The 12131-nt window shown below is 45.3% G+C and overlaps 1 protein-coding gene across 1 annotated transcript in view; it reads left to right on the forward strand.

Annotated features, from left to right (window-relative positions):
• The window catches only part of LOC127582882 (integrin beta-3-like), a 71396-nt gene that overhangs the window by 18091 nt on the left and 41174 nt on the right, over positions 1–12131 (forward strand). Inside the window, exons 2-3 of the mRNA XM_052038508.1 lie at positions 953–1032; positions 7776–7977. Of these exons, the coding sequence (XP_051894468.1) occupies positions 953–1032; positions 7776–7977 (282 nt within the window). The remainder of the gene's footprint in view (positions 1–952; positions 1033–7775; positions 7978–12131) is intronic.

Below are 12131 nucleotides of genomic sequence, written 5' to 3' on the forward strand. Positions count from 1 at the left end.
GAATGTCCAGAGTGGGAGGGGTCTTTGATTATGCTGGCTACTTTACCAAGGCAGTGAGAAGTGCAGACAGTATTAGACTAGAGGTTGTATTGCTCCCTACAGGTGCGCACTATGGCTGTTGAGTGGTGACCAGCGACTGCTCAGTCATGGGTGAACCGCTGAAAACTTCAGCAGTTGCTAAGGTTCTGGGCCTCAAGTGCTACTTAACCAGGGTTACACTGTTCCCACTCTCACATCCGAGGCCGAGGATCTTGTGGGACCCACCCGTGACTGGAATCCTGAGTGGGCTTGGTTTAGCTATTGGGGGATGAGGGTTGGTGATAGAAGTGGTTCAAATCACTCATTGGACAGAGGGGGTTCAGGTGATTAGAGGTTTGTGCCTTTCTGTGGGCCATCAGAGATTGGGCCTTGTGGTGGGGGGGTGGTCAGAGGTCGGGTCATGTGGTGGGGGGGTCAGAGGTCGAGTCACGTGGTGGGGGACAGAGATTGGGCCTTGTGGCTGGGGGTCAGAGCTCAGGTCATGTGGTGGAGGTCGGTCTCAGGCCTTGTGATGGGAGTGAGAGGTCAGGCCTTGAGGTGGGGTCAGGGGTCGGGCCTTGTAGTGGGGTCAGGGGTTGGGCCTTGTGATGGGAGTCAGGAGTCAGGCCATGTGGCAGGGGTCAGAGGTCTGGCCTTGTGGTGGGGGTCAAAGGTCTGGCCTTGTGATGGGGTCAGTGGTCAGGCCTTGTCGTGCGGGTGGTCAGGGGTCGGACCCTGCACACAGTCTGTTGCTCATCGCACACATCAGTTGGCACCTGGGATTTCCGTGGTTGTCACTTCAGCCTGTGGGAGTTGGTACATTTTCTTCCCAGGATAAGTTCAAAGGGAGAGATTTATTTTCATGCATATAATGTGTATACATATGCCTGTCTGTATGTGCGTATCTGTTGAAAATGTCTTGTCCTTTTCTCAGGTAGCAATAAGTGCAAAGGAGCTTTGACATGTGCAAAGTGTCTGGAAATAGAGCCGTACTGCGCCTGGTGTTCACAGGAGGTAAGCCCAAGGAACACGATGACATCTCGGCTTTTTGTAGCTCTGCATAATTTCACTCTTCATTAAGCTGTAGGTCGTGTGGTCACTGTCAATGAAGAACCCATAAATGAAAACCAAAACGCTGCAGGTGAAACAAAAACAGAAAATGTCAACAACACTCAGCAGGTCAGGCAGTATCTGTGGAAAAAGAGTTAACACAGTTCGACCTGAAATATTATCTCTGTTCCCTTTCCAGAGATACTGCCTGACTGAATGTTGCCAATATTTCCTGTTTTTGTTGCAAAAAATGTTAATGGTTGTTCAGCTGCAAATGTCTGATTAATTTACTGGTGTAAAATGTTCAACTGAATGACTTCCCCGCACCCTGTGTATAGAAGTGGGCACCGAGGTTTATTCAGTTGGATTTGGAACTCATGGTGTGAATGCTGACTGCTAAGTGGACCTACTTCTGCCAGGGGCAGAGGGCACCTGTATGTACTTGAGATGCAGGCTGGTCTTCTGGATTAGTTTCAACTGCCTAAGTGTGGTCTCCGCCTAGGTTTCTGCCTCTCGCAGACATTTAAACATCTGTGAGTGGGTGAAGAGTCTGGATACCTTGAGCAAAACATCACAAATCCACAGGGCGCACACTTAAAATAATGATCTGGTCATCACACTTGCTTGTACCTCCATACTTCAGAAAACATGCAGGGATTTGTAATGAGAAGGGAATTAGGCCGACAGGTGGCAAACGTTGTTTATTAAGGATCAAGCAGGTTGATGATATTTTTGGGCGTGGAACAAAAGAGAAAATAATGCTGGATAAGAGCAAAGTGGAGGCTGGAAAGACCAAAGTACAGGCCAACAGAACCAGTAACCATGGTGCAGAGAGTTGTAAGCTCAGCACATGACATGTGGTCCATCCACACACTGTGTGTCTTCCAGATGAGGGCAGTGAACTGCAGCTGGGCTGTGGGGAGAGTGAGTGAAGTTAGAGTTGTTCACCACTTGCTAAAGGACCTTCTGCATATCACAACACCAGGGGGGTCAACTGTGTAGATGGCAAAGGGGCAATGGGACCTTTAAACTAAGGTGTTTGCTGAAGATATTCAGGCAGAATCATGAATGATTAGGTTTTATATTCAGACAGTATTGGGTTGTCCAGGCTATTTTAAGGTCTTGCCCATCTATAAAGATTTTACTATCGTAAAATTGAACTATTTCCAATGTATCATGCAGATAAGCTGGAGTACCTATCAATTAACATCTCCGTGTAATAAAAGCAGAGTAAGCCATCTGGAAGAGATAATTAACACTGTTGGCACTAAATTGTCTGAACTTTATTGTTCTGCTGGCAAAGGTTTCACAGACTAGGGTGATATCAGAAAGCTGTACTTATTTTCAGCACTTCTAACAATCCTCTCTGAATATGTTATCTGTTTATGCTTGTTTGCTATTAAAGCCACACCTTCAGCTTCCCTTTGATATCAATGGATTAGAGTCCTCACTTTAGAGCACTTTGCATGTAGCTTCATAGTCCAAGAAACAACCCACCCCCACCCTGCCCTGACAACAATCTCAGGAGTACCTAGGGGTGAATAACAAATCAGGACCTTTCCATCAACGTCAACCCACAGTGAATTAATCGTAAAATCCCAGCAGATTTTACATGTGCTTGGAAATTGGTGAAATATCTGTGCGTGCCCAAACACAGCAATGGCAGAGTTGAGGCAATGTGGAAAGGTGATACATTTTAGAGCTGGTTATTTATCCCAGTGAAAGATTAGCAGTATTAGTGTGTAAAATAGTTATCTTAGAATTTCAAACTAATTCAACGACCAGACTGTAAAACTGAACATTGGGTAATAAATATTTATTGATGGACAATTAGAATCGACATTGACAGTTTTTAAAATTTTAAAACTTTTTTTATAAAGCATGGTAACAGGTCCTTCCGTCCCAACAAGCCCGCACCGCCATGTTAACCTACTAACCCGTACGTCTTTGGAACATAGCATGGCCACAACTTCCCAACCCATACGTCTTTGCAACGTGGGAGGAAACCTGAGAGTAGTTGGTGGAATAAACAATAGCAGTCCCCTCTGATGCTGTCGAATGCACTCCTAGTGTAAGAGGGTCAACAATGGTAGAGGAGGGTGGTGGGTAGGGAGGATAGGACAGAGGGAATACCTGTAATGAGTGAGACCAGGTCATATGAGTTGATGAGGCCAGTTAGGTAGTGATTATGCTTCTTTGTCTGTATTGTGTGTTGCCAATAGCAACCAAAAAACAGTCTACCTTGGAGCTCTGGCCCTGAAGCTGCCAGTGTCGGGATGCTGCTTGCTTAATTGACAGACAAGGTAGTGTAGTGGTTAGCATAACGCTATTACAGCGCCAGTGACCCAGGTTCAATTCCGGCCACTGTTCGTAAGGAGTTTGTACGTTCTCCCCGTGTCTGCGTGGGTTTCCTCCGGGTGCTCCGGTTTCCTCCCACCTTCCAAAGATGTACGGGTTAAGAAGTTGTGGGCATTCTACGTTGGCGCCGGAAGCGTGGTGACACTTGCGGGCTGCCCCCAGAACACTCTATGCAAAACAATGCATTTCACTGTGTGTTTCGATGTACATGTGACTAATAAAGATATCTTAATTGTGTCAGGACCAGCCTGTTCTGATGTCAGATCATCCACCGGTAGCAGTGACCCAATAGTTCTAGACAAAGAGCAGAGGAACAGGCCCCTCAGCCCACTGTCCGTGCCAACATTGACACTAATTCTACATTCATCCCATTTTTATTTTCTCTCTCCACAGATGCTGCCTGACCTGCTGAGTCTTCCAGCATTATCTCTTTTTATCCACGTTGCTTTGAAATACTTCAGAAAGCATATTACGGATTCAGATTAGATTAGTTTATTGTAATATACAGCAGGGTGCAATGAAATTCATTGCTCGCGTGAAGCTCACAGAGTAAACAGTACACATGGTGATAATAAATACAGTGATGAGTGCAAAAACAACAGAATGGTGCAAACTGTGGAGGTGCAAAAAGAAATGCTGAAGTGACAATAATGGAAGAGGTAGAATTAAGGGTTTGAGACGGTGGCAGCTCCACCGGGAAGGGGGTGTGAAAGAGCCGACTGGTTCAGAAGTCTGATAGCAGTGGGGAAGATAATGTACCAATATGTCTGCAGCTTGATAGCCACAAATTTGTGTGCCTTGGAAGTCCACCTCTTGTCCCCAAACTACAGAAGTTCAAATGGGTTGAAGGGGCAGCTTTAGAGTCAATGGAGTCATAGAGTCACACAGCAAGGAAACAGGCCATTCAGCCCAACAGGTCCATGCCGACCAATTTCCCATCTAAGCTGTTCCCATTTGCCCATGTTTGGCTCATATCCCTCTAAACCTTTCCTTTCCATGGACCTGTCCAACTACCTTTTAAACGTTGTTAATGTACCTGCCTCAACCACTTCCTCTGGCAGCTCGTTCCATATACTGACCACTCTCTGGGTGAAAAATTTACCCCTCAGGTTCCTATTAAATATCTCCCCTCTCACCTTAAACCTATGCCCTCTGGTTCTTGATTCCCCAACCCTGGGAAAAAGACTGTGTGCATCCACCCTCTCTATGCCCCTCATGATTTTATACATCTCTATAGGATCACCCTGCATTTTTCGACTCTCCAGTGGAAAAAGTCCCAACCTGCTCAACCTCTCTCCATAGCTCAGTCCCTTGAGTCCCGGCAACATCCCCGTAAATCTCCCCTGCATTCTTTCCAGCTTAATGGCATCTTTCCTATGGCAGGGTGACCAAAACTGAACACAATATTCAGTTGGGTACATCCAATGGACAGTTGATGTTTTCGGTGGAGACCATTTGCCCCCACGGATGGTAGCTGACCTGCTGAGTTCCTCTGGCACCTTGTTTGTTGCTCCAAGTTCTAGCATTTCCAGTCTCTCGTGTCTCCTCTTGGTATTTGTGTTGGTTCCAAAGCGCCCGTCAGAACTGGGTCTGACTGCTAAACCCCACTGCTAAAAGCAAGGTTATCAGACTTGCCTTACTAATGGTCAGGCTTTACTAACGAGAGAGAAAGATTGAGCCAATGGCACGGGTGGATGACTTGGAGCAGAAATGGCCAGTTCTGACACAGGTAAAGAAAGTGAGTTATCTACATTTGGAGGATTTAGTACTGAGCTCTGCAGATGGAAGATAAGATGTTCCTCAACATGCGTTGGGCCTTGTTGTAACAGTACAGGAGGACACAGAGTGGGAGTGGAGTGGTGAAAAAAAGTGGCACTCAACAGGAAACTCAGGGTCGCCCCTGTGGACTGAGTGCAGAAGTTCCACAAAGCGTTTGGTTTCTCCGTTGCAGAGGAGACCACGTTGTGAACACCGAAAGCAGTGCACTGGATTGGAAGAAGTGCAGGTGAATCATTGTTTCACCTGGAAAGAACGTTTGGGTCCCTGGATGGCGGGAAGGGATGAGGCGAAAGGGCAGGCGTTGAAACGCCGATGGTTGCAGCGGAAAGTGCTGTAATATGGCGAGTGGTGGGTGGGGAGAGAAGGGTAGACCAGGGTGTTGGGAAGGGAACGGGCAGAGCAAGCTCCTCTAATCCTCCCCTTACACCCCACCAGCCTTTGCATTCAATGGATCAGCTTCTGTGAGTTCCGTCAGTCCAACACGATTCCATTTCACCTCTTGATTCATGGAATTTTCCTATCCATGTACCTGTCCAAATGTCTTTTAAAGGCTCTGTTCCCATCACAACTGTGGCCTTTTGCACTGTTCCTTACTGGAAAGTTTGCATGTCCCTCTACGCCTGGAAAGGCTTAGAGAGATATGGGTTAAATGCTGCCAAATGGCATTAGCTTCGATGGGCATTTTGGTCAGCATGGATGAGTTGGGCTGAAGGGCCTGTTTCTCCGCTGAATAACTCTGCAAATCCATGAATCAAGAGGTGAAATGGGAGGGGAGGGAAATCTGGTGGTGGAATCATGTTGGACTGACAGAACTCACAGAGGCTGATCCATTGAATGCATAGGCTGGTGGGGTGTAAGGTGAGGATTACAGGAGCTTGCTCTGCCCGTTCCCTTCCCAACTCCCTGGTCTGCGCTTCTCTCCCCACCCACCACTCTCCATCTTACAGCACTTTCCGCTGCAACCATCAGCGTTTCAACGCCTGCCCTTTCGTCTCATCCCTTCCCACCATCCAGGGACTCAAAAGCACTTTAAAATAATTAAAATACCTAATAATATAAAATTAAAACTCCTAGAAACACTAGGAAGCATCCGAAACCAATTAAATACATTTAAATCAACACAATAAAATTTTAAAAAAGACTCTGTACAACTTCCAGTTGGTCAATGAATCCCCTGACTGACAGGGCACAGTTACGGTGGGTACATCACCAGCAGGAGTTCTGGGGATTCTTGCTCTCCTGCTGGAACTTGATGAGGAGCCCAGCAGAAGAATACAGTTGTTCCGAGTTGGGGAAAGTGCTGAGCAGAAGTGAGGGACTTTGTCTTTGCTAATGAGTCTTGAAATTCCACTCTGTTTCATTGGTAAAAACTAGCAGATCCTACCACAGCTGATAGCTTCCAAGCACGAGATCCACATCATAGTCATACTTACTGGGTCAGTGTAAAACATTCTAAAGATCATTCCAGTAAAGTGCAAGCCAAAACCCTTCAGCCGGGTCGCTTTTCCTTGGATGGGAACCCAAGACTTTTAGCTAATTTATTCACAGCTGACTTTGCTATGCTTAATAAAACCCACTTTTCTTGTGAAAATAAGACAGAGAGGAAATTGTTGCCTCGGAAGGTCTTAAGGAATGCCTGGTTTGAACAGGTATTGTAGGCACAAGCTGGTCTCAATGACTGTTCAACCACTCCAAAGGCATACCAATGATTGATGAATTATTCTGGGTCTTGATAATGATTGCCCATCCTAAAGATCATTGAATGATGGTTCTACCTCTCTAAAAGGCATTTATAATTTCCCAGATTGAAAGGTTGTTATGCTGGAACCTGCTTTAATGGGTCCTTCTGGTGATCCATTATAATGTTCCACTATAAGGATCAAAGTCAAAGTGGAGTTTATTGTCATGTGCAGAAGTACATGTGTGCACAGGTGCAATGAAAAACTTACTTGCAGCAGCATCACAGGCACAGAGCATCAGATAAGCAGCATTCACAAGAAAAACATAAATTAAACATAAATTGTCTACAATTTTACAAGAAAGAACACAAATAGAACCAAAAAAAAAGTCAACTTTAGTGCAAAGTGATCAAAGTTGTCATAGTGTTGCTGAACTATACTGATTAGGGTTGTGCTGGTTAGTTCAAGAACCGAATGGTTGAAAGGATGTAGCTGTTCTTGAACCTGGTGGTGTGGGACTTCAGGCTTCCGTACCTCCTTCCCGATGGTAGCTGCGAGAAGATGGCATGGTCTGAATGGTGCTCCAACTGTTAATCTTCCACTATTCTGAAGGTGTGTTTTTAATAGTGTCCACTCCAGAGTGATAATAATAAGAAAGGCCAATCTATGCTGGAGAATTAAAAGTGATAGCCTCTCCTTTGGAGCAGTGCTGTCCACTCTGAGCAGGTATTGGGAGCAATGCTCATGGTTTGACTTAATTGTAATGATCTTCAGGCTCTGTAATCTGAACCAGAACTACCGTTACTTGGAAGTGTTCCTTCCACAGAGCCTCACCTCCCAGAGAGAAATGTTCTTAATTGAAAAAAAAGGGTGTTTTGTGATTTGTTTCAGGATTTCGGAGGAAGCAGCGCTTCGAGATGTGACCTAAAGGAGAACTTAATTCGAAAAGGTTGCAGAGAGAATGCAACTGAATTTCCACAAGGCTCCTTCAAAATTCTTCAGGATATACCTTTGAGTGACAAAGGGTCCGGTGATAAACCAGACAAAACTGTGCAATTCTCGCCTCAAAAGATTGCCATCAATTTGCGCCGAGGTATGGAACACGCCGTCTGTCTCAAGTTCTCCGGCTTCCTCTCTCTGCCTCTCCTCAGCCTCTCACCCCCAGTAACCCCAGAGAACCCTGGACACCACTTGGCAACTTGTAAAGAAATGGAACTGAATTTCAGAAGTGCAGTTCATCATGTAGCCACTAATGTATTAAGTGTTTAACTCCATCAACCAAAGACAGGGTTCTTCCCCTGTGTCTTGTGTATCATATCATAGTATCTTATAGAACAGTACTGCACAAGAACAGGCCCTTCGGCCCACAATGTTGTTCCAAACTAATTAAGCTAATGATGCCTAATTGAACCAATCCCTTCTCCTTGCACATGGTCCATATCTCTGCATATTCATGTGCCTGTCTAAGAGCCTCTTCAAGACCTCTGTCATATCTGCCTCGACCACCTCCCTTGGCAGCTCATTCCAGGCACCCACGTCTCTCTGTGTAAAAGAAAAACTTGCCCCAATGTTTTCAGACAGTGAAGGGGTCCATTCAGCCCATCAAGCTTATACTAGGTCATAGCATTCCTGTCAATCCCACTTCCCTACTTATTTCCCTGCAACCCATTCTCTCTCTCAAGGGCCCATCAACGCCCGCCTGATTGCTCTGACACCCAGGAGTACCAGGGGTGATTTACAGTAGTCGATTAGCCTACAAACCTGCACGTCTTTGGGAGGAAACTGTAGTACTCTGGAGAAACCCCACGTGGTGACAGAGAGAGCATGCAAATTCCACACGGGCATCACCATAGGCCTGGATCGAACTCGGTTCCCTCGAGTGTAAGGCAACAGCACTAACCGCTGTGTCATGGAGGCTGACACCAGAGTAGGATTTGCAAATTTATTTTTGCCTTGCTGTATGAAGTGGTAGTCACAATCAGTCAACTGTCCCTGAAAGACTGCATCAACACTTGTTGCTGTATCAGAGCTGGAGGGTGCACTGGAGGAACAACCCACATCCACAAAGAAAAGAAGCTGGCACCCTTCATGACTTGGACATCCTAAGGCACATTTTACCCAAGTGTAGACACCACTAAAATGTGTAAAACACAATGCCCAAAATGACCACACTATCTGGTCAAATGATGTTGGTTAAAGGATAAATATTGGCCAGGAAACTGACTCTCCCACCTTGTTTGGAAATACTGCAAAAAAAAAATTGGTGTCCACCTGACAGTGCAGTGAGGGCCTTGATTTAGCTTCTCATACAAAAGGTGGCACCCACAACAGTGCAGCACACCCTCAGTACTGCAGGTCGGTCTGAATTTTGTTCCTTAACACCTAGGAGTTGGATAAAGACTCCATTGCTTTTCAACAAACTATCAACGTCTCATTTAAAAATATTCAAAAAATCTGCTTCTACTTGCCCTATATCAAATGTTCAGGATCCTCTGAGAAAAGAAATAGCTTCATCCCTCATTTTTAAATGGTGATCCCTAATTCTAGGTTCTCCCACACAAGGAATCCTTATCTCCAAGCCCTCCCTGTCAATACTCCTCTGGATCTTGTATAGAACATAGAACACTACAGCACAGTACAGGCCCTTCGGCCCACAATGTCGTGCCGACATTTTATGTTTCAGCCAAATGACTTTCCTATCTTCTAAATTCCAGTAGATACAAGCCCAGCCCATCTAATCTTTCCTCAGAAGAAAACTCATCAGTTTTTGGTCCAATAAGTCTTCTCTGATCTGTGTCCAACATATTTACAATTTTTCTTAAATAAGGAGACAGCAATGCATACAATAATCCAGATATGGGCTCACCGCTGCCTTGACATAAGCGCCCACCAGTTGTATTCTTCTACCTTCTATCTTCTAGCTTTTAGGAGAAGATACGAGAGCCTGAAAGCCCAGACGACCACACTCAAGAACAGCTTCCTTCCCCACTGCTATCAGACTTCTGAACCAACCGCCTCTTTCACATCCCCTTCCCCGTGGTGCTGCCACATCCTCAAACCCTTAATTCTTCCTTTTATTGTCACGTTAGCATTCCTTTTGCACTACCTCTGTTTGCAATACTGTACTTTGCACTATTCCATTGTTTTTGTGCTTGTTAGCTCCTGGTATCCTCCTCTCAACTTGCTTTCCGACTTATTGTGGCGTCCTTGGCAAATTTGTCTTCATCCGAGTCACTTATATAAATGACTCCACCCATAACTTGGTGCCAGCCGGAGGAGGAAGAAGACCATTTAAACCTACTCTGTTTCCTGTTAGACATTCAATCTTCTCGCCATGCCAAAATGTTATCTTCTACCCCATGAGCTTTCATTTTCCACAATAACCTTTGATGTGGCCCTTTATCAAATGCCTTCTGGAAATCTGCTCGAACCATTTGCTTTAACATTTCGGGCTCGTTTTATCTTGCACTCTAATTTTTCACTCCTAATTAATCTTTTAGTCACTCTTCGCTATTTTTTAAACTCCATCCATCTTCAGACTGACCACCCATCTTTGTGTTTTTCCTTTAGATTTAACCCTATCTTCACCCGTTTGGTTAACTACAGATGTGGGTTCTCCCCTGGAAACGTTTCTTTCTTGTTGGACTGTATCTAGTCTGTGTACTCCGGAAGAATCCCTTTAGATGTCCACTCTACATTTCAAATGATTGATCCTTCAATCTGATCTGCCAGTCCAATTTTGGGAGAGTTTAGAGAAACAGGGGGAAGGAGCTAAATTTAAAACTCAGATTAGATCTGTGTCACGTGATCTTATCGTAGTATGTAAATGAACAGCACTCCAGGCAGCAGATTGGAGAGGACGGGTTCAAGGTGACATCATTGAGTTGAAACTAGTTTGTTCTTTTGAGGCACTGATCTTCTTTACTCCGACAAATCTGCCCTGATCACACTGAACAGCAGGGCAGGCATGAGGGACTAGGATGGTCTACTCCTGCCCCTACTTTCTTCAGTTCTAAGTCCTCCTGCTTGTACAAACCAGCCAATAATGAGGATATGCTACAGTTAATCCTGAGACCCAGAGAACTAAAGAGAAGCACATTGTACTCGTGAAGAGTGGCTGCTCAGTAATGCTTGTTTTTTTATCCACAGTTAAACACAGCTTAAAGGTTTAACCAGGAAAAACACAAAACTGTTATCATTGCAACAACTTGCTTCCTGCATTGGAAATGCCATTTGTTGCAGGCTGAATCGTCATTGGCTGCTCAACGTTCTTACAACTAACCAGTTCTGCAATCTGCTCACTTTTTTATGACTTGTGGTTCTTACCTCAAAGTTATATGAAGTAATAAGCTATGCCAGTTGTTAATAGCAGCAGTTCAGTGTGGGATCCACTCACTAGTGGAAACTTGTTGGGTTTTGTGTGATGCTGAATGTATCTGGCACCTTCGACAACCCCTAAATGTCCCAAAGTGGCTTATAAACCACACTTAGAGTCACTGAGTCATACAGTGGAAATGGGCCCTTCAGCCCATCGAGTCTATGCTATTCATCAAGCATCCATCTAGATTAATCCTACACTCATGCCATTTTATTCTCCTGACATTCCAGTGAACTCCCCCCAGATTCTACCAGTCACCCCCACACTAGGGGCAATATACAGCGGCTAATTAACCTACCAGTGTGCATGTCTTTGCGAGACGGGAGGAAACCGGAGCACCTGGAGGAAACTCACTTCTGAAGGATGCATAGCAAAGTCACACGAATACCATGCCTAAAATGAACAGGTCGCCTTGTTGGTGGTATTGGCCGAAGGAAAATTATTCTCCCAAACAATGTGGATAACCTCACACTTCCCCACTATATAATCTATTTGCCACATGTTCGCCCACTCCTTTAACCTATTTATAGCCTGTCTGGTGACACAGTGCCAGGAAAGCTGCTGATTCTCTGTGCCAGAGACCCCGGTTCAATCCTGAGCTCTGCTGCTGCCTGTGTGGAGTTTGCACGTTCTCCCTGTGACCACATGGGTTTCCTCCCACATTCCAAAGGTATGCCGGTCAGTAGATTAATTGGCTGCTGTAAATTGCCCCTGGTGTGTGGGTGAGTGGGAAAATCTGGGAGGAGTTGATTGGGGTGTGGGGAAGTAAAAAATGGGATTAACGTAGGATTAGTTTAAATGGGTGGTCGATGGTCCACATGGACTCAATGGGCCTGTTTCCGTGCTGTATCTCTCTATGACTCCATAAC

This window comes from Pristis pectinata, chromosome 25 (genome assembly GCF_009764475.1).
Source record: "Pristis pectinata isolate sPriPec2 chromosome 25, sPriPec2.1.pri, whole genome shotgun sequence".
NCBI classification, from domain to species: domain Eukaryota; kingdom Metazoa; phylum Chordata; class Chondrichthyes; order Rhinopristiformes; family Pristidae; genus Pristis; species Pristis pectinata.